The sequence below is a fragment of the Equus asinus genome, chromosome 20 (genome assembly GCF_041296235.1).
Source record: "Equus asinus isolate D_3611 breed Donkey chromosome 20, EquAss-T2T_v2, whole genome shotgun sequence".
Taxonomy (NCBI): domain Eukaryota; kingdom Metazoa; phylum Chordata; class Mammalia; order Perissodactyla; family Equidae; genus Equus; species Equus asinus.
The window spans coordinates 22,489,505-22,515,009 of record NC_091809.1 but is presented as its reverse complement, the minus strand read 5'-3'; the positions used below and the strand labels follow the sequence as shown (position 1 = coordinate 22,515,009).

At 57.8% G+C, this 25,505-nt stretch overlaps 1 protein-coding gene across 24 annotated transcripts in view; it reads right to left on the bottom strand.

Annotated features, from left to right (window-relative positions):
- Positions 1-12,698: 12,698 nt before the first annotated feature.
- SMARCA4 (SWI/SNF related BAF chromatin remodeling complex subunit ATPase 4) overlaps positions 12,699-25,505 on the bottom strand; it is an 83,950-nt gene continuing 71,143 nt past the window's right edge. For 12 of the 24 annotated variants that reach the window (XM_070492021.1, XM_070492017.1, XM_070492026.1 and 9 more), the window contains 5 exons: positions 15,528-15,636; positions 15,117-15,218; positions 14,309-14,441; positions 14,015-14,157; positions 12,699-13,197 (listed from right to left, as the gene is read on the bottom strand). In XM_070492021.1, coding sequence (XP_070348122.1) covers positions 13,165-13,197; positions 14,015-14,157; positions 14,309-14,441; positions 15,117-15,218; positions 15,528-15,636 — 520 coding nt within the window. In that variant the 3' untranslated portion in view covers positions 12,699-13,164. The remainder of the gene's footprint in view (positions 13,198-14,014; positions 14,158-14,308; positions 14,442-15,116; positions 15,219-15,527; positions 15,637-25,505) is intronic. The other 12 variants (XM_070492022.1, XM_070492019.1, XM_070492027.1 and 9 more) reach the window with 1 other exon arrangement.

Here is a 25,505-nt window from a genome sequence, read left to right as displayed (position 1 = left end):
TAGCGAGCGAGGCTGCGCGTGCGCTGGGCAGGGCCCTGTGGGCGACCTCCGCATTTGCCATTCAGTTTTGCTGTGACACTAAAACTGCTCTAAAAATAGCGGGAGATGCTGAGGAAGAGATGGGGGGAAGCTGGCTGAGGGCGGGGCGCGCGTGGAAGGGGGGGTCAAAATAAAATCGGGACAGACGCCTGAGGCCTCCGCGCCCTTCGAAGGGAGGAAAGTATTTGGGGGCCGCAGAGACCGGGTGTGGCAGGATCCAAGTGGTAAACTGTGCAGATGACTCACTCTGAGGCCTCGGGAAGGGGACCGGAGAGTGGCAGTGGCGCAGGAGTGGAGTGCAAGGCAGGGAGCTCGAGAGCTTGGGAGAGGTGACACCTCTCAGGTTATACTTTATATTTAGCTCACTGGCTGCTTATTAATCGACATGAATCCCGACGTAAAAAGTTTGGTCACTAATGGTCCCCACCTTGTCGTGGGTCATGAAATACATCCATGCGAAGTGCATCACTTACAGCCTGCTCCCAGTTGAAGGGTTTCCTGAAGGGTCTGGAAATATCTGGAATGATCTGGAAGACCCCGGAAAGCTTTGGAGGTGTGGGAAGTCTGGCCAGAAGCGGGAAGGGTCGGCTCTCTGTCCTGCTGGCATCACTTCTGTGACCTTGGACACGTCACTTGTCCTTTCTGGTTCTTACTTCCTCATATTTCTTCTTCATTCAACAAACTTTCCCTGAGTGTCTGCCATGTCTCCGGAACATTCTAGGTGCTGAGGACGCCGCAGAAACAAAGATCCCACCCCTGCTGGAGGCGACGTTGTCGTGGGGGAGACAGACAGGGAACAAATCAACCAGATGGTTTCCAGGCATCAAATTCGTGAGACCCTGCAAAGGCGCGGCTCATGTGGGAGATGCCGATTTTTATGATTTTTTATTGAGATTCAGCACACAGACCATGAAGCACAGACACTTAGGTGTTCGCCTCAGGAGACTTGTTTCATGTTGTCACCTCTGTGTAGCCACCACCTGGAGCAAGATAAAGAATGTCAACAGTGTCCCAGACGCCACTGGGCTGACCTTAGAGTGTGGAAAGGAAGGGGCTTCCCTGGGGATGCGGACATTTCAGGTGAGACCTGGACAGCCAAGACGTGGCTGAGGGAAGGGCACCGTGACAGAGGGAGGAGCAACAGCGAGGTACCTGAGTGGGACTGAGGTTGGAACGTTCCAGTAGGAGGCGGCTGTGGCTGCAGGGGAGTGAGAGGGGCAGGCGAGGGCAGGGAGGGGACGGGGGCAGGTCGTGCAGGGCCTGGTGGGTGGCAGGAGCGACTTTGGCTTCTACTCCAAATGAGGTGGGAGCCATGGAGAGTTCTGAGCAGAGCAGGGAGGGGGCCTGACTCCGGTGCTCACGGGCGCCCTCTGGCTGCTGTGGGGGGAACAGCCTGAAGGGGTCCAGGACACGAGCTGGGAAACCCGAGAGGAGGAGGTGACTGCTCTGGTCCAGGTGGGACCAGGGTGGGGCCCTGGAGGTGAGGAGGAACTGCCAGACTCGGTTTACCTTTTGGCTGGGCAGCCATGCGAGTCCCAAAGGCCAGGATCAGGTTCTCATTTACCAACAACCTGTCCTTGGTTTGCAAAGCTCTGGGCTGCGGGGCCTCCCAGGCACGACCCCCGGGGGCAGAGCTGGGCTCGCAGCTCCCGGAGTGGCGGGAACAGACTGTACGTCCCTGAATTTTCGTAACTGCTGAGGGACCAAGGTTGAGAGACCGATGCGGGCAGAAGCGAAGGTGGCGGGAGGTCTCGACTCCCGTCAAGACTGCAGGTCAGCCATCGGGGTACGAGGAGTCCCCCAGAGGGGAAAGCTGAGCCCCGCATTCCATTCTGAGGAGGCGATCGGGAAGCGATGCCTTCGTTCTGCGTCCTCCTGGGATGTTGTCTTACAAGGCTCTGTCCCATTTATGGGACCCACTGCTTGTGGGATGAAGAACACAGTGAAATAAACGAGGCACAGAAAGGGTGTGATTCCACTCACAGGAGGTCCCCAGAGGAGGCACAACCACAGACACGGGAAGGAGGATGGAGGGGCCAGGGGCTGGGGGAGGGGGAGTTGGTGTTTCATGGGGACAGAGCTTCAGTTTGGGAAGATGAGAAAGTTCTGGAGACGGATGATGGGGATGGCTGCACAGCAATGTGAATGAGCTTCAATAGCCAAAACGTGGGACAACCCAAGTGCCCATCGACCGATGATTGGATAAAGAAGATGTGGTGTCTATATACCGTGGAATACTACTCAGCCAGGAAAAAGGCAAAATTGCCCCATTTGCAGCAACATGGATGGACCTGGAGGGAATTATGTTAAGTGAAATAAGCCAGACAGAGAAAGACACACACCCGCATGATTTCACTCATATGTGGAAGATAAACTCAAGGACAAAGAGAACAGATTAGTGGTTACCAGAGGGGAAGGGGGTGGGGGGTTGTGTGAAAGGGTTAAAGGGGCACATATATATGGTGACAGGTCACCACTAGACTATGGGTGGTGAACACGATGCAGTCTGTACAGAAACGATAGGCAATAATGCACACCGAAACTTACACAGTGATATACGCCAATATGACCTCAATAAAGTTTAAAAAAATGGAAGGGACAACAAAAACAACGAAAGAAAAACCATGTGACTGTGCTTAATGCCACTGAACTGTGCACCTAAAATGGATGAGACAGTTCAATTTTATGGTTGTATTTTGCTTGGATTAAAAATAAAAAAAGAGGGACCAGCGGGTGGCGCAGCGGTTAAGTGCGCACGTTCCGCTTCGCGGCGCGGGGTTCGCCAGTTCAGATCTTGCGTGCAGACATGGCACTGCTTGGCAAGCCATGCTGTGGTAGGCGTCCCACATATAAAGTGGAGGAAGATGGGCATGATGTTAGCTCAGAGCCAGTCTTCCTCAGCAAAAAGAGGAGGATTGGCAGATGTTAGCTCAGGGCTGATCTTCCTCAAAAATAAATAAATAAAAAAAGAACAAAGAAAAAAATGAAGAGGAAGAAGGGAAGGAGGGAGAGAGGGAGAAAGAAAGGATGGAAGGAAAAGAAAGGAAGGAAGAAGGAAAGAAAAAAAAGTAAAGAAAAGAGAGGGAAAAAACCCTCCTCCGAAAGCTGGAGCTCCCCCCGCGCAGGCGGCCTGGGCTCGCAGCGCCTCCTGGCGGCCGAGTGGTCAGTGTCGTTCGGTGGCGCTCGGTGTCGGTCAGCCTGGTGCCCTCACCCCTCCTTTCCAGGAACCCCGGGCTCCAGGGAGGGGAACCCCGTCGGAAACCCCCCGGGCCCGCCCGCCTCCTGCGCCCCCGCTCTGCCTGGAACTGGGCTCCCCCTCGGCCGGAGGGGCTGGAACTCGGGGTCCTGGGTGGGGGGACCAGACGTGACACCCGTGTCCCAGGTGCAGGTGCCCTGGCCACCGCCAGCGGCCTGCACCCGGAAGGCCCTGCTTTTCTTCCCACAAAACGCAACAGCGACCCTCTTCTCCTTCGGATGCTGCGAGTCAGCATCTTCATCCTCCGCCTCAGCTCGAGGCCGTCCTGACAAAGCGCCCCCCCAGACGGAGCAGAAGGGCCTGGCGGGGCAGGGACTTCCCAGGATGCCGCCTCCCGCTGCTCCTCCGGGGGCTGGGGCTGCGGCCACATCCGAGCTCGCGGAGGGGACCACGCTGCGGCCTCTGGCAGCCACCCTGGTGGGCACCGGCCACCTCCGCGCGCCGGGCAGGCGGGACCCGCGAGCCCGCCTTCCTCCACCCGCGCGGGCGCATGCGCACGGGGCCTGGCGGGCAGCGCAGGGCCGCGAGCAGGCACGTGGCTCCGGCCTGTGGCCCGGGTGGCGGACGTGAGCCTGGACTGGTCGCCTGGATCTTGTACCAGGAGCAGAGCGGCTGCACTTCAGAGGGTACGACGCGGAGCTGGGAGCTGCTGGGAAGGATGGAGATGAGGCTGGGGGCTGAGGCGGACCAGAGACATTCCGGATGGCAGCGCGCAGACGAGGAGGACATGGACGTGACGACGGGCATCCAAACGACGGCCGCCTGCCTTGTGCCTGCAGGGCGGGGGGCTCCGAGCCGATGGGCAGCCCCTGGAGGCTGGCACGGGCGCTGCACAGAACATCTGGGCATCCAGCGTGAACATCTGGGCCTCCCAGCTCCTGCTGACCCCCTGATGGGCCGGCTCACGGCGGCCTACAGACAGCCAGGCTGAGCTGCTTCAGGGGACCCCCGGCGCCCCAGGGACAGCCCCGGTCATCTTGAAGTGTCCAGCACGGTGGCATTAAGCACAGTCACATGGCTGTGCAGCCATCCCCACCAGCCGTCTCCAGAACTTTCTCATCTTCCCAAACCGGAGCTCTGTCCCCATTGAACACCAGCTCCCTCAGGCCCTGCCCCCACCGTCCTCCGTCCTGTCTCTGTGGACGTGACTCCTCTGGGGACCTCCTGTGAATAGAATCACATCTTGTCTTTCTGTGACCGGCTCATTTCACCTAGTTTAATGCCCTCCAGGGTCATCTGTGGTGTGGCCTGTGTCAGAACTTCCTTCCTTTTCAAGGCAGAGTAATATTCCATTGTGGGGATGGGCCACTTCTTGTTTATCTGGTCGGCCATCAATGGACAGCAGGGTTGCTTCCACCTCTTGGCTCTTGTGAATCAGGCTGCTGTGAACACGTGTGCAAGGACCTCTTTGAGTCCCTGCCTTCAATTCTTCTGAGTTTATACCCAGAAGTGGACTTGCTGGATCATGATGATTCTTTTTTCTTTCCTTTTTTTTTTTTTTTTTTGCTGAGGAAGATTGTCACTGAGCTAACATCTGTGCCAGTCTTCCTCTATTTTATGTGGGACGCTGACACAGCGTGGCTTGATGGGTGGTGCTAGGTCTGCGTCCTGCATCTGAACCTGCAAACTCTGGGCTGCTGAAGCCAAGAGCGTGAACTTAACCACTACCCCGCCGGGCTGGCCCCTGATAATTCCCTTTTTAATCGTTTGAGGAAGCTCCGTACTGTTTTCCACAGCAGCTGCACCAGTTTACATTCCTTTTCTTTTTTATTTAGAGAGTTTTATCCTGTTTCCAGCTCTAATGAGCCCAGTTAAAGCCACTTTCCCAGATGCCCTTGCAGCCGCCAGCATCCCTGAGACCCAGTTCTGCTGCACGGAGCAGGCGGGCATTTCTGCACCCGTAGGACGACCTTCCCTGCGCCTGTGCAGCCTCGGGCAGGTTCTCCGACTCCCCTGGGCCTGACTTCCTCCTCGGTCAAGTGGCCATGAAGACGGCTCGCTGCTTAGGACGAGCATCCAGATCAACTGAGTCAAGGGCGTTCGCTGGTGTTATTGTTATTACTGTGCGGGGCTGCCAGCCGGTCCCCCGGGAGACCGGGCACCTCGTCCCGGCTTCAGGCCTCCCGTCTCCTCTCTCAGCCTGAACTGAGTGCTGCACACTCGGCCTTGGTGCATGCTGTTCCCTCTGCCAAGAACGCCTTTCCTTCTACTCCCCTCATCTAAATTTAGTGGGCCTTTTGGGGACTTTGCCTGCCCAGCAGCCATTCTCCTGACTTCTGGTCACAAAGGGGAGGGAGGGACCATCTCTCCCTGATCCTGGGGCCATAGCCAGGTCCCTGCCTGCCAGTCTCAAGGGATTGGCCACGTGACCCTGGCCTGACCTGTTAGAATAGTAAATCACCCCCAGCCATAGAGATGGACTCAAGGATGGGCATGTGACTCAAGCCAGCCAATGAGAGGACAGGGAAAGAGGAGCTCTCTTTCTGTCAGGGTAGCTGAGTTGAGAAGGATGGCGCAATGGGAATTCATTCCATTTGGGACCACTAGGGGAGGGCCTGCCAAAAGGGAAAGCCCTGAGACAGGGAGAGACAGAGCCACAACGTGGAGTCCTGACCTCATGGCTAGACCTGAGTACCTTGATACAGCCATGCCTGAAGGCATCCCTGGGTTTTCCAGTTATATATTGCTTACCCCAGTTTGGGTTGAGTTTCTGCCACACTCAACTGAAGTCCCTGGCAGATGAACTCTTTTCCTCTAAGGCTCAGCACAGGTATCACACTTCCCTAAATCCCCACCAGCCTCTCCTCCACTGCTGGCAGCTTGGTGTTCCTCCTAGGCTCTCCCATTATTCCCCTGTGCATCAATATGGGATCGACATTTTCGGTGCCTTTTCCCATCACTAGACTGGGACCTGGTTGAGGGCAGGGACTGCATTCTTGTTCCTGTCAGCATCCCAGCTCCCAGCAGGAGCTCAATAAATAAGTGAACAAATGAACGAATCGTACATGCAATACGTCCTTGAGAAACCTCATTTGATGGTGGGGGTTTCCAAAGGCTACTCAAGAATCCCTTAAAGAATGAAAATTGTTATTTTTATTCATTTAAAATCTCTTGAAAACAAATGAAACCTTTGGCATTCATGTTCATTTTTGTTCTGGAGAAAGGGGCTCTCATTTTTTGTTTTCTTTTTGTGTGTGTGTGAAGATTGGCCCTGAGCTAACATCCGTGCCCATCTTCCTCTACTTTATGTGGGACGCTGCCACAGCATGGCTTGACGAGCAGTGCCAGGTCCACGCCCGGGATCTGAACCTGCAAACCCCAGGCCACCAAAGTGGAACGTGCGAACTTAACCGCTAGCCACCAGGCCAGATTCTCATTGTTCCTTTTGATTCTGAAGTCACCCAAGCTGGTTTGTGCCATTTGCCAACAAGAATCCTGCTTGATCAAACATCTGTCAGATTAAACCAAACCGAGGGAACCCATATCTGAGGCTGGAAAAGCCACAGGTGCCACATCCGCAAACCCTCAGCCTTATGATCTATTACAACATTCCTCAGAGGTCCATCTAAACGCCATCATTTTCTTGGATGACAGCACGGGCTTAAATCTGAAAACCTCAGAAGTAGAAAACTTAGAAATTACTGGGAAGCACCAGACACCCAGCATTGATTCACGAGCGTCACTGGTTGTATGTTATTTCTTCCAGTCTCTCTACTCATATACATGTGACGTGGACGTTTTTATAAAATGGGATTATTTTCTCTGCACAATGTGGGAGTCACCAAACTTGTCCTTCTAGGCCCCCCAAATTGCTCTTTTTGTCCCCAAGTGAAGTTCATCATGGCCAAGGATATCAGGTGGAAGTGTCACCTCCAGGGGGATGCTCTAAGTGTCACTTTCCTGTCTTGGGGACCGTGGTGACGCACATCAAGACAGGGCCTCCACGTTCCTGGGTCCCTAAGTGACCCGAAACTGGTCACGTGTGAAGAAAAAAATCACCTTTTGTTGATTTAAACCACTTGTTCGATGGGGCTGTTTGTTACGGCAGCACACACCCAGCTTGTCCTGACCGATACCATTTTTTTTCAACTTTTATTTTGAAATAATTATTGGCGCAAAAGGAGTTGTAAAGATAACACAGAGGTTCCCTGGGCCTTCCCCCGCTTCTCCCAAGGGTGGGGAACATCGCCGTACCCATAGTGCTTTATGAGACCAGGAAACTGACGTTAGCACAACACAGTTAACAAGGCTGCAGACTTTACACGGATTTTATTGACCAACACTACTTTGTAGCCCATTTCTGCCGCATCTAAGCTCTTCCTGATGCCCACAATATGATGTCTCTTCAGGATGGAACAGAGCAGGTGTCGCCACTGCCTTATTGTCGAGCTCTTTCATCCCCACCCGAACCACGGAAACGATACCCATTCACGTGTCTTCGATGGGCTGACAACCTCCTGAGAAAAAGGTCTAAACATTTTTATGTCACCTTGTCCAGTTGCTGTTTAGAAAGCCGGATCTGCGTGCAGCTGTGACTGAGGGCCCGCCGTCCCATCGCCTTGCCAACAGTGTTATCACTGAACAAGCCTTCACCGATTTGCTAAGAAAAATACTAATGATGAAGTATTTCCTCAATGTTTTAGTTTGCATTTACTCGGTGGTTATGGGATTAAACCTTTTTTTCATGAACGCGCTCGTATTTCTTTTCCGGACCTCGGTGAGGCTTCTAAAGATAACAGCAAAGAGGAAGCACTCCTCCACTGTCAGCTTCTTAGTGCGTTTTTTCAGCCAACGAGCTGGTGTTTCTTTTTCGGTTTCCATCCATTCATCTCTTACCCACATCCGCCTCCTGCTGGTTGCTTAGCAACCAGCCTTCAGGGTGTCATGGAAATAAGCTCCGGAAACACACCTTTCTGGGTGCTCCTAGGGAGGGCTACACGCTTCCGCTCCCAGCTTATCAAGGAAGGCGACGAGTGTGGGAAGGTGACATTGGAGACGAGGCTCAGAGGAAGGAGATTCGCAGAGTGAGGCCTTTGGGGAGGGATGTGCATGTGCAAAGGCCCGGAAGTGAGCAGTGTGCATTTCAGTAAGGCGATGGCGGGAGGGCTGCCAGGCTCACGTGATCAGGGCCCCACGTGCACATGGGAATCGCGAAGTTCAGAAGCTTCTGGCGCGTGGGAAGGCCAGCCTGGTGGGGAGTGAGGGTGAAGGCGGGGAACCAGGGAGGAGCTGACCACAGTGGTCCAGACCAGCGATGGTGGCCCAGGCGGGAGCCAGGGATGGAGCAGCAGGTGGACAGATGGGAGAGGTACTTAGAAAAGGCTCAGCTGGGAGACTGGCTGGGTGGTGGGGCCTGAGGGAAAGGGACAACAGCGGACTTGGATTGCTGGGGCCACTGGGGCCACCTGGAGGTGGGGACATGGGATCAGAATCAGGTGTGGGAGGAGCGTGATGAGCTGGGCTTTGGCCACCTTGTAAGTATCAATGCCCCAGAAGGCAGGAACGGCCTCATTGCAGTAGAAATCTTTTTTTCTTTTCTGCTTCATCTCCCCAACACCCCCCCCCCCCACCGTACACATTTGTATATCTTAGTTGCATGTCCTTCTAGTTGTGAGAAATATTTGAGACCACGAAACAAACTACAAACCAACTGTTCTGTTGAATTAAACACCAGTGAGGAATCAAGAAACGGTTCTTACAATGGACGGACAAGGGTCGGGGCCTCACCAGCTCCCAACTCCATCCACTTATCCCTCGCCCCCAGCGATAATGGCTGTGTGGGATGTGGTGTGTTTGGGGTGTATCCTGATGGACCTTTCTCTAAAAGTTTACATGGCAGTGCATGGTCCAGAGCCAACATCCAGGGTCTGGTTTGTGCATCAAAAACGGCATGTTGCTGGACATTTCACTGTGCAGTGTTTTTCTATGCTTAGCAATGCTCTAAAGTTCTTTCCATTAGTTTAATTGGACCTATGTCACTCGAAAAATTATTTTGGGATGTTCCAGTTACGGTTGCTACGTAGTCAATGACCCCACAGCTCAGTGGCTTGAAACACTCAGTTTATTCTCACTCCTGGTTCCTGTGTGTCAGGGCGGGTGGAGCAGTGGGGGGTGGCTGGACGCCCCCTCTCCACCGGTGGGCTCGGTGGTCTCTCAGCACAGGCTTGCTTGGGCTTCCTCACAACATGGCGGCCTCCGGGCAGTGGGGCTGTGAGATGGCGGCTGGTGGCTTCAAGAGTGAGTGTCCCAGCGAGCAAGGTGGAAGGGGTGACCCCCACTGGCAGCCACACTGTCACCTCCAGACTCAGGGTGGGGCCCAAGCCAAGCTCAAGGGACGAGAATTGGACTCCAGGTCTCGACCTGCAGCTTCCAGAAGTGCGTGTGGGAGGGAGGGCAGTCCTGCGGCTGCTCGTCACATGTGACACCCCACGCTCCTCCCGACGGCCCCCAGCGCAGCTCCCTCTCCTGCGTGCGCTGGCCCTGCGGACACAGACCTGTGCCCCACTGTTCGACCCTCACCCCCCAGGGGCCTGTGGCACGTCCTGCACCCGGGGCCTTTCCTCCAGACCCAAGCAGGTGCCAGCCCCTGAGGTCGCCTGTGCCCCCAAACCCAGGCTCACCGCTGTGTCGGCCTGGGCGAGCACCTCGTCCCCTCTGAGCCCCCCTTGTGTCATCTGTGACAAGGGAATGATGTCGCCCGCCCCTCGGGGTTGCTGGGAGACATGGGGGAGGGGGGCAGTGGCCGGCAGGGCAGAGGGAGGAGCTGGCTGCTGTCACCAGGAGCCGCGGAGTTGGGGCTGGTGGAGGCCCGTGGTTTGTGGCCTGTGTCACACGATGGCCCCACTGGTTCCAGGACCTTGAGCTGAGGTTAATGTGGGAGCTGAGCCACGTGGCTTGAGGCCCCAACCTCTGACCTCACTCACCATGGCCACGTGGCCCTGGGTCACCATGACGGGCAGGGCTTGAGAGGCACTGGTTCCAGGCCTGGCCACGCAGCATCAGGCAAATGTGTCCCTTCTCTGTGCCTCGGTTTCCTCATCAGCGAGTGAGCTGTGAGCTCACCCCTCGCTTCCTGTGTGTCAGGCCTCATGAGCCTGCTTCTCGCCTGGCCCCTGGTGCCCAGCCCCTCCTTCCAGAGCAACAGCACAACCGCAGCTGGGCACAGGCACCAGAAGAAGGCTGCGTTTCTGTTCCCCGTGCAGCCACATGTGGTCATGTGACTGTTCTGGCCAATGGGCACATGAGAGAGACCAATGTGTCAGTTTCCAGAGAGGGTCTCTAAGGGGTGGGTGGGCCTTTCTTACCCCCCTTTGTTGATGGCTGGAATGTGGAATGGATAGATGGAGCACCAGCAGCCATTCTGGGCCATGAGGTGATCTTGGACATACAGGTGGCACATACTATAGCACTAACACAGGAGCCTGAGGCCCCAACTCCAGACTCTGACATGAGACAGATCTGAATTCATGTCTAATAAGTCAGTATTATTTTGGATTTTGCTGCCATTCACCAGAAACTATCTCACACACACGCTTTTGTCATTTTCAAATTCCATGTGTATTTTTCGTTCCCTCCCAAGGAACTCATTTTTAAATTGGCCTCATCCTGAAATCAAGGATTTGGTGAGCTGGCTCTCTGTAAACATTAACATAAATCCAAATCTCTGAAAATAAAGTCGAAGCCATTCAAACAAAAGAATGTGCATTTCCACAATTACGGGTGAGAATCTTAGCAAATCCGCTCCCTAAAAGCAACAATAAACTAGAGGAGCTGTCGGAAACAACCGTTCCGGGATTCTGGAGATTAAGCAAAGGCATCTGACAATTAAGAAGCGTTTATTCACAAAAAACGCCTGGGTGGCAGGCACGAGCGGTGGAGTTGGCGGGATTTTCTGCCTGGGTTTTTGGCGCCTGCTGGCCAGGCCAAGCCCTGCAAACGCGTAGGTGACCGGACAGGAGTCCAGGGAACGAGACAGCCACAGCCGGCCCCACACAGCCCGAGGTCCAGAACACCGTGTGCACGCTCGGGAGAGCCGGAGAGAGCGCCCTGCATGCAGAAACTTGCGCAACCTGCTCGACGGCAGGCCGTGTGCCGGGCTGAGGGACGGGCACGAGCAAGGCAGGTCGAGGGGCAAACCGCCCGAGGGAGCCCAGGGCCACATGCCGGGGCCTTGGACACACGGATTGGAACACAGGCTCTTAGCCATCAGCAGCTGACCCCGAGGCCAGGCCGACCCAGGGGCGATTCGCAGAGGAAGCCAGATCAAAATAAAGACGGGAAACAGAAGATGCTTCAAATAAAGGAACGACCCTCCACAGCTAATCAAACCAGAATCAACTCTTTACTATTTAAAAAATAAATCAAGGCAAGAAGGGAAACCGAAACCCAGAGATGGGGCACAGTCACCATCAGTTGCCTGCCGTGGGGCAGACAGACCGACCGTCAGTCTGGCAATTACCAAACTAGCAAACCAACCCAGCAGCAGCACGGGTCCCTGTGGGGATTGGAGGTCAGGGCTGCTACAATCTGTTCCTTAAAATGTCCATTTATTTTTCTTTTTTGAGGAAGATTAGCCCTGTGCTAACTGCTGCCAATCCCCCTCTTCTTGCTGAGAAATACTGGCCCTGAGCTAACATCCGTGCCCATCTTCCTCTACTTTATATGTGGGACGCCCACCACAGCATGGCTTGCCAAGCAGTGCCATGTCCCCACTCAGGATCTGAACCAGCGAATGCTGGGCCACCAAAGTGGAACATGTGCACTTAACCACTGTGCCACCGGGCCAGCCCCATAAAATGTCCAGTTTTTGAACAAAAAAGCTGTAAGACATCAAAGGAAAGTGCGACTTATGCTGAGGAAAAACATAGTCAATTGGACCCTCTGAGGGGGTCCAGATGTTGGACCTTAGAGCCACCATCATAAACGTGTTTACAGAACTCAAGGTGACTGTCTCTGAAGAATTAAAGGCAAGCATGACGACAACAACTCAGGAACAGAAGACCCTAATGAAGAGCCAAAAATTACAGAAAACAACCCAAAGGAAGTTCTGGACTTGGAAGCCCTGCCCCCCGGGGCCACCACACTGCCCTGGGCTTCCCACGTCACGGCCCTGACCGCTGTGTGTGGCACCTCCTGTCTCCGTGCCCATCTCCCCACCCCGCCTTGGCTGCGGGCAAGAAGGGGGCCCAGCTGCTCGTGCCCCGTGTGACAGGGTCAGGGGACAAACGGAGAACGGCAGCAGCCCTAGGAGGGCCAAGAGCCGGAGCTTGTGGTCTGACGGTCCCTCCCTTTGCCTGGGCCTCAGTGCCCTCCGTGTGACAGGAGGACCGGCCCCCATGGGGCTCCGGGGTCCCGAACCGCCACGGCACAGGAAGCCAGGAATGAATCCACCAGAAGGCGAGGCTGTGAGTTTTGCTGTCGGTTTAATTTATTACTGTTTGACATCCAGTGACATTGACATAGCCCGCCGGGCCTGTGGCGCCCGGGCCCCGGCGAGTGTGACCTGTCCAAAAAAATACAGTACGAGGAGTGGACGGCTACAGACATGCATCCACGGCTTCAACTACAGTGACCCCAAACTGCGGCCGCATCAGCACTGCCAGGGAAGGACAAGGAAAACAGGCGTCGCGTGGGCCCCGCACGGTTCTGTCTCTCGTTCAAACACTTAATGCGTGACACGCGCGAGCGAGGCCGGGACAGGGCCGGACACAAACAGTCCTAGTCTTCTCTGCCGTATAAATATGGAAGATTCGTGTGTAGACACTTTACCCCGGGCGGAAACTACCTCTGCTGCTACCCGTTACTGCTACTGGCTAAGCCGCCTCGGCCCCGGAGCGACGGGCTCGCGGTCGAGACTGGAATGTCGGCGCTCAGTCTTCCTCGCTGCCACTTCCTGAGCGGTCCTGGAGGGGCGACAGGAGGGGAGCGGTGAGCCGGCTCTCCGTGGGTCTGTTAACTGAAACCCTGACGTGGGCAGAACCGCCTGCCCGGGTGTAAGTGAGCACACGGGCCGGAGCCGGGGGGCCTTGCCCTCAGCCCCTGCAGCCAGGGCCACACCCCAGTGTCACTCAGCTCCTGAGGACGGGTCCCTGGGCCTCCCTGCTCCCTGCTGTGTGTCTGTCCCTGTGCCCCTGACCTGCGGCTGCAAAACCTCCTTGGTCACTCCTGACCACGGAAGATCCTTGCTCCTCCAGATGAACATTCTATTGTTTTTATTTTTATCATCTTTTTTGGGCGAGGAAGAGTGGCCCTGAGCTAAGATCTGTGCCCACCTTCCTCTATCGTGTGTGTGGTACGCCGCCACAGCGTGGCCTGATGCGCCACATGTAAGGTCCAAATCCGGGATCCAAACCTAAAAACCCCGGGCCACTGAAGAGGCGCACACTTCACGGCTATGCCACCAGGCTGGCCCAGGGGGTCATGGGATTTGTTGACGCCACCTTGATAAACACCCAGCCCTCTGGGCCTCAGCATGGCAGCCCTGGCGTCCTGGGCTGCTGCAGGGGGAGCAGGGTGGGAGGCCCGTCCTGTCCCCAGACGCCCGCCAGAGCTAGGGGCACTGGCTCGAGGGACACGCGGACTTGGTTTTAAGCCACAAGCCACGTGATGCTGAGCCTCAGTTTCCCCATCTGTGGAGCGGGGCAGTCAGAGCATCTCTCCTCCAATGAGCCAGACCTCTCCCGGCCCCCTGCTGCCCCCGCCCGGGACTCGGGGCCTCACCTCCTCCTGCTCCTCCTCACTGTCGTCATCGCTCACCACTGGCTTGGCCCGGGACCCTCGGCTCGGCCGCCGCCGGGCCCCCTTCAGCCGGTCCTGCGCCTTCTCCTTCCGGCCGAGCTTGATCTTCACCTTGACCGAGCGGGCTGCAGGGGGAGAGAGAAAGAAGGCAGGCGTGAGCTCGGGAGAGCGCGGGGGACGATGGGGCGGTGCGGCCACGGGTCCCCTCCAGCGGGCGTGCGCCCCGGCCTCCTGAGCCGCCCCAGCCCGAGCCCCTGGCCCGGCCCCGGGACTCACACTCGGACTCGGAGCCTTCCTCCTCGCCCTCCTCCTCCTCCTCACTCTCCTCGCCTTCGCTGTCGTCCTCCTTCTCGATTTTCTGCCGCACGCTGGTGAACACGGACTGCAGGACGATGGAGTCTTCATAGATCTGGGCGAGACACGGGGCTTGAGTGGGCCGCGGCTCCAGGGGGACTGCCCACCCTGCCCAGCCCAGCCTGGAAAGCCCGTGTGGGGCGGGGGTCCCAGACCAAAGGTCAGGTGTGTGCATTAGGAACAGCCGTAGGTTCCTCCCTCCCTTTGAAGAATCACAGGGAGCATCCAGTTTTAAAGGCTCTGACAAGGTCTGCAGTAACATCATAAACGCATGTCCCTTGTTTCAGCCAGCAGCCCCCCAAACTATGGCCGTATAATTTCCTTCCCAGGAGGCACCTGTCCCAGACACACTCGGGAAAACTTCGCTAAGTTGAGGTTGCGGGTGTGTATGTGTTAACTCCATCAGAAGGCACATGGCCATGCAACTCCTTTCCAGGGCATCCCGAGGGAATTCACAGTAAAATTCCCACAGATATGCCGATGCTCACAGGGTCCTCCTGGGGCAGAGGACGTGAATGGGGCCGAGCCTCCTGCCTCTCATTTGCTTGTCGTGTTTCTGGTTTCTGTCAGTGAGGACACACACTTTTGTAACTGCTAAGATACTCCCAGTTGTTGGGATTTGTAAGAAATCAGTCAATTCAAAAGGGAGCCAGGGTTTGGGTTGGTTTGGGGCGCAGCCGTGAGGGTGGCGAAGGCTGGGAGTGGGGCCCTGGCCCAGGCGCCTCCTTACCAGGGAGCCCTCCAGGTTGAAGGTCTGCGCGTTCTGGCAGAGCAGCATGACGTCCTTCTCCAGGTCGTTGAGGCTGCGGTACTTGTGGTTGCGGATGCGTTCCTGCGGGCGTGGGAGGAGTGGCCTCAGCTCGGGACCCGCCTCGGGCCTGGGGACCCTGGGACAGGAGGCCCTCCGCCTCACGAGGTCACAGCCGGGGCTCGGGGACCTCCGTGCAGACTCGGAGGCCCAGGCGCCCTGAACACAAGAGGCGCAGGACGAGGCCTGGGCTGTGCGTGACCTCGAAGGAGCCCCAGATGCCGGCCACCCACTGACACATCCCTGGGACCCTCGAGGCCACGAGGAACCCCAAGATCCCACAACCGGGGCCCCGCCAAGGGCCCCCCCCACGCCGGCATGGCCCTGCGGTACCTTTATCTTCTTGAAGTCCACGGGCTTGCGGATGAGCTCGTAGTACTCGGGCAGCTCCTTGCGGGATGGCAGCTGGATGAAGACCTCGCTGAGCTGGCGTCCACTGCTACTGCAGGGGGACACTGTGTGTCACTCGCGGAGCCCCCGCCTGGGCCCCCCGCCCCCGTTGTTTGAGGGCAGAGAGGGCAAGAAATTCAAAGCAGACCCAGGAGTTATTTCCTGAACACGTACTGTCCCATGCATTCTGGAACCTTCCTGAGAGACAGCCGTGCGCACAGAGGCCCAGGATGCATCTGAGCCAGGCTCTGCGCTCCCCTGCCTGCCACCCAGGCCCTGGAGGAAGGTCGCATGCTGCACGCAGCCAGCCAGGGCCTCAAAAGAGGTGGCACCACAGCCATCTGTTCAGGACGTCAACAGCGGGCCATGTCGGGAGCAGTCGGCACTGGGGCTCAGACACCAGTTTGCACAAGCACGTGGCGTCTCTTGCGGGCAACACTCAGGAGCAGCGAACTTCCGAGAATTGGGCAAAAACTGCGGGAGAAAGATGTCTCCCAGCAGGACGCTGATGAAGGACCAACGCTGCTTTCTAGGTCTTTCCACAGGGAAAGCACCTGTTCTGCACAGGAGCAGAAGAGAGACGCAACCGCCCTCCCTTTTGTGGGCACCTGTGCGCTCGGCCACCAGGTCGCACCACCTGAGCCTGGCTGTGCCAGGGTCAGGAGCTCAGAGGCCTCGTCCCTCCTGGGCCTGCCAGAGGGAGGGAGCAGGGCTTCACGAGCCAAAAGCAGCAGCCTCAGTTTCTCTTTCTGCTCCGTCAGCCTGACGGAGCCTGGTGACCTCAATGGCTGTCTTGCTCTGCGGGTCCCCATTCACCCAGCCCCGCATGCTCTGGCCATGGTGGCCACGGCTTGACCTATGGATGGCTGGCGCAGCCCAGCGCCCATCCCGGCTCTGTATCCAGGATGCACCACTCCCGCCTTGTTTACGGTCCCCGAGGGCGGCAGTGACAACACGCTGCCAGCCGGGCTTGTGCTGGACGCCCCGATTTCACAAAGCTCCGCTGGGACCGCCTCCTGGAGGCAGCAGCGCAGGCGGTGTCTGCTTGCTGGCGTTTCTGCGCATCCCGAGGCCGGGCTGGATCCAGTCCCGGCTCCCGATCTGCCTCGGCCAACCTGACACAGCCTCTCAAACTCTGTTACTCCAATTGTTGCGATGAGGAAACTGAGGCTCCCCTCAGGGCTCAGCCGCCCCGTCCTTCCAGGCTGCCTCTTCCGCCACATCTTGCCACCTGGGGGACCCGAGCGGTTACAGACAAGGGAGGGCCTGCCCCCTTGAGGCCACCACTCCCGCCCCCTCCCCTCCCCAGGGCACAGGCTTCCTTTTGCTCCTGAACAAGCTGGTGGGTGGTTTGGCCACAGACAACTGGAATTTGCTGCATTGGTTCCAGAAGCGGACGTGGTGGCTGCTCCACTTGGGAGAAGCAAACGTGGGGGGACGGGAAAGACGTCAGCCCCCTCCGCTCCGGGGTCTCCATGCCTCCGGCTCAGGCAGGGCCTGGGCCACAGCCCGCCCGCTCCTCACAGCCTGCCCTCCCCGGGAACCTTCTAGGCATAGAGCTCTCGGCTCTCATCCAACGGCAGTCACCCCACTTTCCCGTGGCGCCGGCGGCACTCATTTCACCCCGAGCCAGGACACACCCCCGCAAAGGTGACGCGACAGCAGCTCCCTTAGGACTGCAATGCACTCAGACGTTTCTGCTCTATTCCCACCAGAAAGGCCAGCTGTGACCCACTCACCTCACTTCACAGCACGCTCGCGGGCGCAGACCCCCAGCTGGTAAAGCCCTGGCTGCGGTGCCAGGCCAGGCTTGCCCGCTGTGTGCCCCATGCTCAACCACACGAGCGGCCGGGCCTCGGGGTGCGGGGGGCCCTTACAACAAAACCCCCTCTCCAACAAAGAGGTTGTTGGAGAGAGTGAAGCACAGGGGACAGCAGGCCCCTCTTCTAGGCCTCTGGGGGACTCGCGTTCTGGAGGGAGGGGGTCCTGCGCCCTGCCCAACGGCCCTTCCCAGTGACACGAGCCCCGTGCGGCCGGCCTGGAGCTGGGTGTGTGGAGGAGGCCAGGGTGCCAGGACGCAGGGCTTGAAAACTCTCCCCGGAGACAGTGAAAACCCCTTGGGAAGCCACTGCTTTTAGGTGCCAAAGTCTTCAGATGTCGTTTTTTTGTTTGTTCATTTCTTTTTGTGAGGAAGACGGGCCCTGAGCTGACATGTGTGCCCATCTTTCTCTACTTTGGCTGTGGGTCACTGCCACAGCACGGCTGGTGAGCAGTCTGTGGTCTGCACCTGGGATCTGAACCTGTGAACCCCGGGCCACTGAAATAGAACGTGCAAACCTAACCATTCAGCCACCAGGCCTGCCCCCAGATGTCATTTTTAATCCTGGGAAGTGCCCTGGAGAGGTTCCCCACGCACACCAGGGGCGGCTGTGACCAAGAGCCGCCCAGGCCTGCTTGCCAGACCCTCACGCCCGGGATTGGAGGTGCAGACGCCACTGCCCCCCACCTCACTGGGAAGAAAACCCTAGTCCTCCCGCTGGCTGCCCGGCCCTCCGCCCTCTGCATCCCTCTCTCCACTCCTCAGCCTCCTCAGGGACCGGGACACCGCTCCCCAGAAGCCCCAGCTTCCGGCCACAACGAGCACAAGTGCCACCTCTCCCCGAGGTCCCTGAGACCCGCCCGCCTGCGCCCCCCTCATACAGAGGACACTCGAGCGGTCAGACAGGGGCACAGGCTTCCACGCCTGGCGCCCGCGCCTCCCAGGAGCACTGGCCTCTGGCACCTGGCAGGCTTGGCGTCTTGAACTTGACCTCATGGGTCCCTGCCGGCGGAGCTCCCAGGCCTGGCCGCCCCTCAGCGCAGTCTGTGAGATCTGCCCGTGAGCGTGTGGAGCAGCAGCACAGGGTCCGAGGCTGCCTCACGCCTGGCTGTGGATACTATAAGCGAGTGGCTGCGGACACTTGTGTCCAAGTGGGGGCCTCGCGTCTCCTTTGGGAAGACACTTGAGGGTGGAGTGCTGGTCACCTCGGGGGACACTCCGCTCACTCCTGGGTGGTGGCGAGCCTTCCTCGTCTTGGCTCTCCGCAGCTGCCCTGCTGCTGTGGCTCCCCCTCGATGGGGCCGCCCTGCACCCCGGGTGTGACCTAGGACCTCCGTGTGGTTTGAATCCCCATTTCCTTGGTGAGCGGTGACACTGGACGCCCTCTCCCAGGCAAGCTGATCGTCTGACAGCCCCCTCCGGCAGCGCCTGCTCCGTCGTACTCCCCCTGGAGCGCTCCGTCGGACCCGTTTATTGCCAACACGTTCTCCAGTCTGTGGTGTCTTTTTCCTCTCTGCACGGTGTCTTCTGACGAATGGATTTTAGCTGTTCGTGGTTTTTTTTTGTGAAGAAGATGGTCCCTGAGCCAACCTCTGTGCCAATCTTCCTCTAATTTGTATGTGGGATGCCGCCACAGCATGGCTGACAAGCCATGTGCAGCTTGGTGCCCGAGATCCCAACCCACGAATCCCGGACGAAGCGGAGTGCTTAACCGCTATGCCACGGGGCCGGCCCCTGGATCTGTTTTCATCCAAGTCCAACATGTCAGTGTTTCCTTTCATACTTGGTGCTTTTCTTGTCCTGTTAGAGAAATCTTTGCCTACCCAAGGTCACAGCGGTCTTCCGCTCTCTTCTAGAAGCTTTGACGTTTTAACCTTTTTACATTACCAGATAGCAGCTGGTTACCTTGCTTAGATTTTGCCCATAGCAGCTGCACCGCCACATCCTTCGTGCCTGTCTGTCTTCCCCCTCAGAACATGAGCCAGATGCCAGAGACGCTGCCTAGTTTATTCGCCGCTCCGTCTTGGGCATCGGGAACAAAGCCTGCTGGGCAGCGGTGCTTAATAACCACCTGCCGACTGAAGGCAAACTAGCTCAGGGTGCAAGTCGTGGGGTCACGGAGCACGGCTTGAACCCGGTCTCACCAAGGTTGCCTCTGGCCAAGGGTGCTTCGTCGCCCCCACCCCGAATGGCACCACCTGGGCCAGAAGACTCTGGCAGTGACTCCGAGGAGCCCGCTGCCCAGAGCGCCCCGTGTGCCTGCAGCACCTCCTGTCTTGGGACACCTGCTGTGGAGAAGCCAACGGGGCAGGGTGGCTTGGACTCCATCTGCGAGCCCTGGTCTCGTCCGGTGGCCCGGCAGGGGTGAGGACGGGAGTGCAGGAGCCAGGAAGGATCCTGAGCTGTCAGGATGAGCCCAGGAGCCCAGTTCAACACGAGGGGAGTGCCCGCCCGGCCTCACGCCTCCAGCCCGGCTGCCCAGGGCTGGGCAACAGCAGCAACACGACGAGGATGACGATGAGGACACCATTCTCCCGCGTCTCCACGTGAGCCCCCAGGGCAGGCCCTTCGCTCAGCCTCCTGCACCACCCTGTCCCCACCACCACCAGGGGCCAGGGCACGTGGGGCGGCTCAGAGTGACCGAGGCCTTGCCTGGAACCTTACTTCTGCCCCCAACTAGCCTGGTGATAATTTCTCACGGAAGGAGCTTTGTGGCAGTAGCCTAGCCCCGTGGGGGGGGCGTGCAGTGGGGGGTTTGTCTAGTCTTAGAAGCCCTTCTCCTTGGGGCCCGGGGACCCTGCTGGGGACCCTTATCATTCACCCGCCCCAAGGGCGCTTGCCTCTCTCTGGCAGGGCGCCCTCCCCCGTGCCAGCCCGGGGTTCTGGTGGGGCCGCCCAGCATCGAGCCCCCACCTCTCCCCAGGACTTGGGCGGGACCAGGCACAGCCTTGAGCCCACCTGGCCGCAGTGACTGGTCCAGGCAAGGGCCTGGGACACAAGCGAGCCAATCAGAGCCCTTCCCTGGGACTTTCCCAGGCGCTGCGATCATAGAGCTGCTCCCCTCTTGGGTGTGAGGCCTCGAGGATGGGGCCCAGAGCTGGTCTTTGGTAAGTCCTCCCCGTGCCCCCGACCAAGGAGTCCCCATTCTGCCCAAGGGGCCTAGAACTAGGTTCCCGACATGCACAGCCCCCAATCCAAACGGACGTGTCTCTTCAATTAGATTACCGGGTTTGTCCTTAAAGCAAAAGCACGACACGCAGAGGAGGAGCAGAAAGAAGCAGGAGGGCCTGAGAGCGCCCTGCACAGGACAGAACAGCTCTCAGTACCTAAGGGACCAGCCATCCACAGCCCTCTGTAAACAGAGGGAGAACCAGAGAGGTTCTGAGAGCTGCCTACAGACACACAGCAAACGCGAGGCAGGCAAGACTCGAGCACAGGTCCCCGAGGCCCCCGCCTTTCCCACTCGCTGCTCCCAATGCAGGTGAGCCAGCTTTCTCTTGAACAGCCACTGTAAATGTTGCTGGCTTTGTGGGTCACACCACGTCTGTCACGTCTACTCAATGGTGATATTGTTTCACAAAAGCAGCCACAGGCGATATGTAGGCAATGGACCTTAGCTGTGTTCCAATGAAACTTCATTTATGAACAACGAAATCTGAATTTCACAATCTCGCGTCATGAAATCATCTTTAATTTTCTCAAAATCATCTGAAAAAAACATTCTTAATTCCCAGGCTGTACATACAGGCGGTGGACCAGATTTGGTTTGCTGACCCCCGGTGTGAACCCTAAAAACCACAGAAAGGGCGTGTGTATGGGGCAGTGGTAACCTGCTGTCTGGGGCCCTCAATTCCTAATCCTCTGACCAGGGCAGACATTGCAAACGGATCACAGCACCAGCCCTTGAGCCCCAACAGCCTCAGGCAGGCAGAAGCAATCAAGTGAAGATGGCGCTCCAGATGGACCCTACTTGCAGAGCATGGAAGTGGTCTCCACCTGCCTGGAAAGGCTTCCTCTTCGTCCCTCAGCCCTGCTCTCCTGCCCAGAGTCCAGTTCAAACCATCTTCCAATGAGATCTCTCAAGGACACTGGTTAGTCCCGGGGCCATCATCCCTTTTAACTCCCTGCCCGTGAATTGGGACAGCAAATGTCCTAGATAGAAGCAGCTCGAGATTTCAAAACTGCCTTAGCAGAACATTGATCTGAAATGGAACCTCAGAAGGTCCTGCAGACAGCTGAAAATGAAAGAACGAAACACGTCCAAAAGGTTCTTTATGAGCACAAAATGATTTCCAAGGTGCAATTTTTTGACACATTACAAAGTCAGGGCTGTCTCGAGGGTTAGAAAACTGCAAAATCTGGGGAAGATCCACTCACTTAGAAATGCACAGAGCCTCCACTCGCCAGGCGTCGCCCCTAAAATGCCAGTCAGAGTGTGGGATTTATGACTGTGAGGTACAGAAAAAATTCGGACTCATGGGCGACTGAAAGAAAACGACATCCACCAATGAAGCCGCCAACGACACGCCTGTGGCCGTCAGCCCTGTGCTCTCAGCGCTCTTCTGGCAAAGGAGCAGAGTGGGGACGCCTCACTGTGGGGTCACTGTGGGGTCAGCATGCCAAGGAGCCAGACGGGCTGGGGGTTACGACGCTGACTTAAGTTTCTAACGAGCCCATGACACATCTCAGAGCGTGTTTCTCAACACTGTTCAACAAGGAAACCCAAATCTCATTCTTCAGAGAGCGTGACATCCCCTCAACCTAGGAGACCACTTAGCCTGAAACCCTCCTTTTGGGGGTGAGACCCTGAGCTTTGGAGAAGGGAGAGGCCCGGCCCAGGGTCACATGGCAAGCAGCAGAAATGAGGTCACAACCCAGGCATGCTCCCAGCTGTGGCAGCTACTCCCCGCGCGCCTGCTGGCTTCTCCAAGACCCGGAACGCCCCGAGGCTGGCGGTGCAGCCTGCTCTGCTGCAGCAGGCGCTCAGGACACATGGGCTGTGGTGACCAGCACAAAGAACAGTGCCCGTGAGCCGCTCACGGCACTGCGAAGACCATTTCCGAGGACCAGGGAGAAGGGCGCTGGGCCTGCTGGTCTACCCGGAGGAACGGGTCGGGGGTGTCCGGGGGTTGGCGAGCTGGCCACCCCCTCCGCATCTGCCAAGGCCACACACCCACTCTCTGCCTTCCCTCCTGCTAATTGTTAACCTCAGTTAACTTACACCTGACTTATTTAACTCTTAACTGATTTCCAACTGGTTTCACCTCACAAGTCCGACGTTTCTCAATTCACCTTTCTATTCTTTTATGTATCTCTTGGCTTAATTTTACGTATCTTTTGTGATTTCTCATTTATTCAACCTTGGTTTTGGACCTCTTTCCCCATCCTTTTCCTCTTTCTTGTCTTTTATTTTTAAGCCGTTTTGACTTTTGCGTTTCATGCCTCCTGTCTGAGCTGCTGTCTTCTCTTTTCGTGAACATTCCTTTACTGCTTTCCCTGTGTGCAGAGGAACAGGCGCTTGCTGAAATGCACGGCACGCTCTAGAAGGATCTCTCCCAGCCTCCGAGGGAGGCAGAGGGCAGAGTGTCAGGCATGACCCGCTCACCCAATCGGCTCGTCCCCAAGTACAGGTATCCGTTCCAGAGCCATTTTAAGGTTTCATGGACTCCTGGTGTTAAGACCCTTCTAGCCCAGCGGCCCTGCTGTCCTTGGCGTGATCCATCTCTGCTGTGGTGATCGATCCCCAGCAGGGAGGGCAGCCTGGGGGTGGAACCGGAAGGATGACAAACAGGCAGGAGAAGCTGCTTCCAGCAAATTCTGCAGCAGGCTCAGAACCTCAGCCCGGCTCGAGAGCTGCCTGGGCCAATCCTCCCTTGGCCTCGAGCCCCACTGGGCCCTCCGCCCCTGGCATCCATGTTCAGGCCAGCCCGGGCTCGGTGACAGGGACCAGCACACTCACCAGGGCATCTCACCTCGTTGTCCTTGGGCCAAAGCGGGGCCCGGGCAAAGAGTGTGACCCCAGACCTGAATCTGCAGGCGGAGGGCCTTTCTCCTTCCAGAGTGGGCTCCGCACCCAGGGCCACCGGCCTCAAGGCTGGGAAGCGAGGCCTCCCCGGCCCTCAGGAAGGGGCTCCCAGACCTGCCCCCGCCCTGCCCTCCCCTCCTGCAGGAGGAGCCGGGAGCCACTGGAGCCCTTGCGGGGACCTCTACTGCACAAGGCTTGAGGCCGCCGACCTTCCCTGAGGCCGCTACATTGCCCCAGTTTTTCCTGAAAATCAAGGTACAACCTTTCAACCCTGAAGAGCCAAGTGCTTCTGATTTTACCAGGAGTGCGGGGCTCCCGCAGGGCACAGGGACGGTGCTGCCACCACAGGGCTGGCCATGCCCTCTGTCAGCCACAGCGGATGCTGGGGGGTCTCCGGGCTGCATACCTGGCCCACGTTCTCTCATTTGGGGGCTCCTCACCCCACGTAGGGCCTTCCACCTCTGTGCTGCAGAGATGCGCGTGGAATCCAGATCTCTCTGACACTCAAGGCCCTTAGCCGCTAGAGAGTCAGCGCCTCCCGGCAGGGGAAGGAGGGCCTCGAGGGGCGGCCTGCACACACCACCACTTTTCTGAGCATCTCCTGAGAACACAGACGCTGTCTTCCGGGACCTGGGCGCCGTGGAGCTCAGGCGGCTGGCGCAGACACACCCCCACTGCCAGATGTGGTCCGCACGGCAGCCACAACCTGCCCCCGGGGCTGAGAAGCGCTGAGCTCTCCACCCCGGCCTCGTGAGCAGCCTGGGGGTCCCAGGAGGTCCTGAGGCGCCCTCTTCCTGCAGATGCACTCCTCTGAGAGCTTCCCAGAGGTGCCGAGGGGCGTGCCCTGGAGCATACTTGCCGACTGGCATCTGGACACAGTGCCCCAGTGCCTGGGTCACCAGCCACCACCCCCTAAAGGATCCAGGGACGAAGACACCAACTGGCGGCACGCAGCCCTGTGACAAGTTCCCAGCCTGACCCAGGAGCCTGTGCCCAACGGGTCTACAAGTGTGGATCTGAAAGTCAAAATCTCTACTTCCAACTTAACTTCTGGTTCCAGTTTCAACTCTGGCTGTTGCCCCACGGGTTTCTCGAGGCAATCTGAGATTTCCAACCATCCAGGAGAAGGTGCCCAGAGGCCCAGAGAGCAGGCTCGTTCCCCCTTGCCCATGACCCTGCTCGGCTGCCTGGAGTCCCGGGCCGGCTGTGCACTGGGTCTGCAGGCCTCCGCGCATGCTGTCCCCTCTGCCTGTGCTCATGCGCACTCTTCCTGGAGGCCAGGCCAGACCCCAGGGCTGCCTGTGCCAGCACCTGTCGGTGGCCCGGTATCGGGGTCCCACAGCAGGAAGTGCATTCTCACAGAGGCGACAAAGGCGGAAGACCCAACTCTGGGGGGGGCGCCACTGCCAGGGCACATGGGGCCCTGGGGAGATGGGCGAGGCAGCCCTGAATCTGAACCCACGGGAAGGGAGCGAAGCTTCCTCGTCAGGACATCACGGGTACGTGCCGGAGGATGGAAACACGAAGGCAACATACACAGGAGCCCTGGTATCTCGACACAACATGGCGGGAAGGAGGTGGAGGTATCTTGAAACGCGCAATCAAAAGCAACATTTGGAGTAGGGCCCGGGGAGGGAAGAGGGACAGGACAGCAGAGCCGGGCAGAGGCCTGCAAGCCCTCTCCCCAGGGCCACGGGGGCGTGCACAGCAGCACCACGCCCCCTGCTCGGCCCCCCTCCGAATCCAAGCGATGCCCCCGGCCTGTGATTATTCCTGGGCAGGCAGGAAGAACCGGCTGCAACAATTCATTCTTCCTCGGGAGCCACCGTGAACTCAAATACAGAGTCCAGAGAACTATGGGGTTCTGGAACGATGGCATTTTTTTTTTTTTAGATCCAAATGTCTCATTTCCTCTTCTGGAAAGGAGCCACTGGAAGTGTGAGACAAGCAAGGGCACGTCCGCTCCCTCCAATTTGATTCCACTCCGGTTCCCTTTGGGGGAACGGTGGCCAGTTCCTCAGAACCTTCCAGGGGTGTCATACAGAATTTAACCTGGCCCAGACGGAGGCCTGGCCTC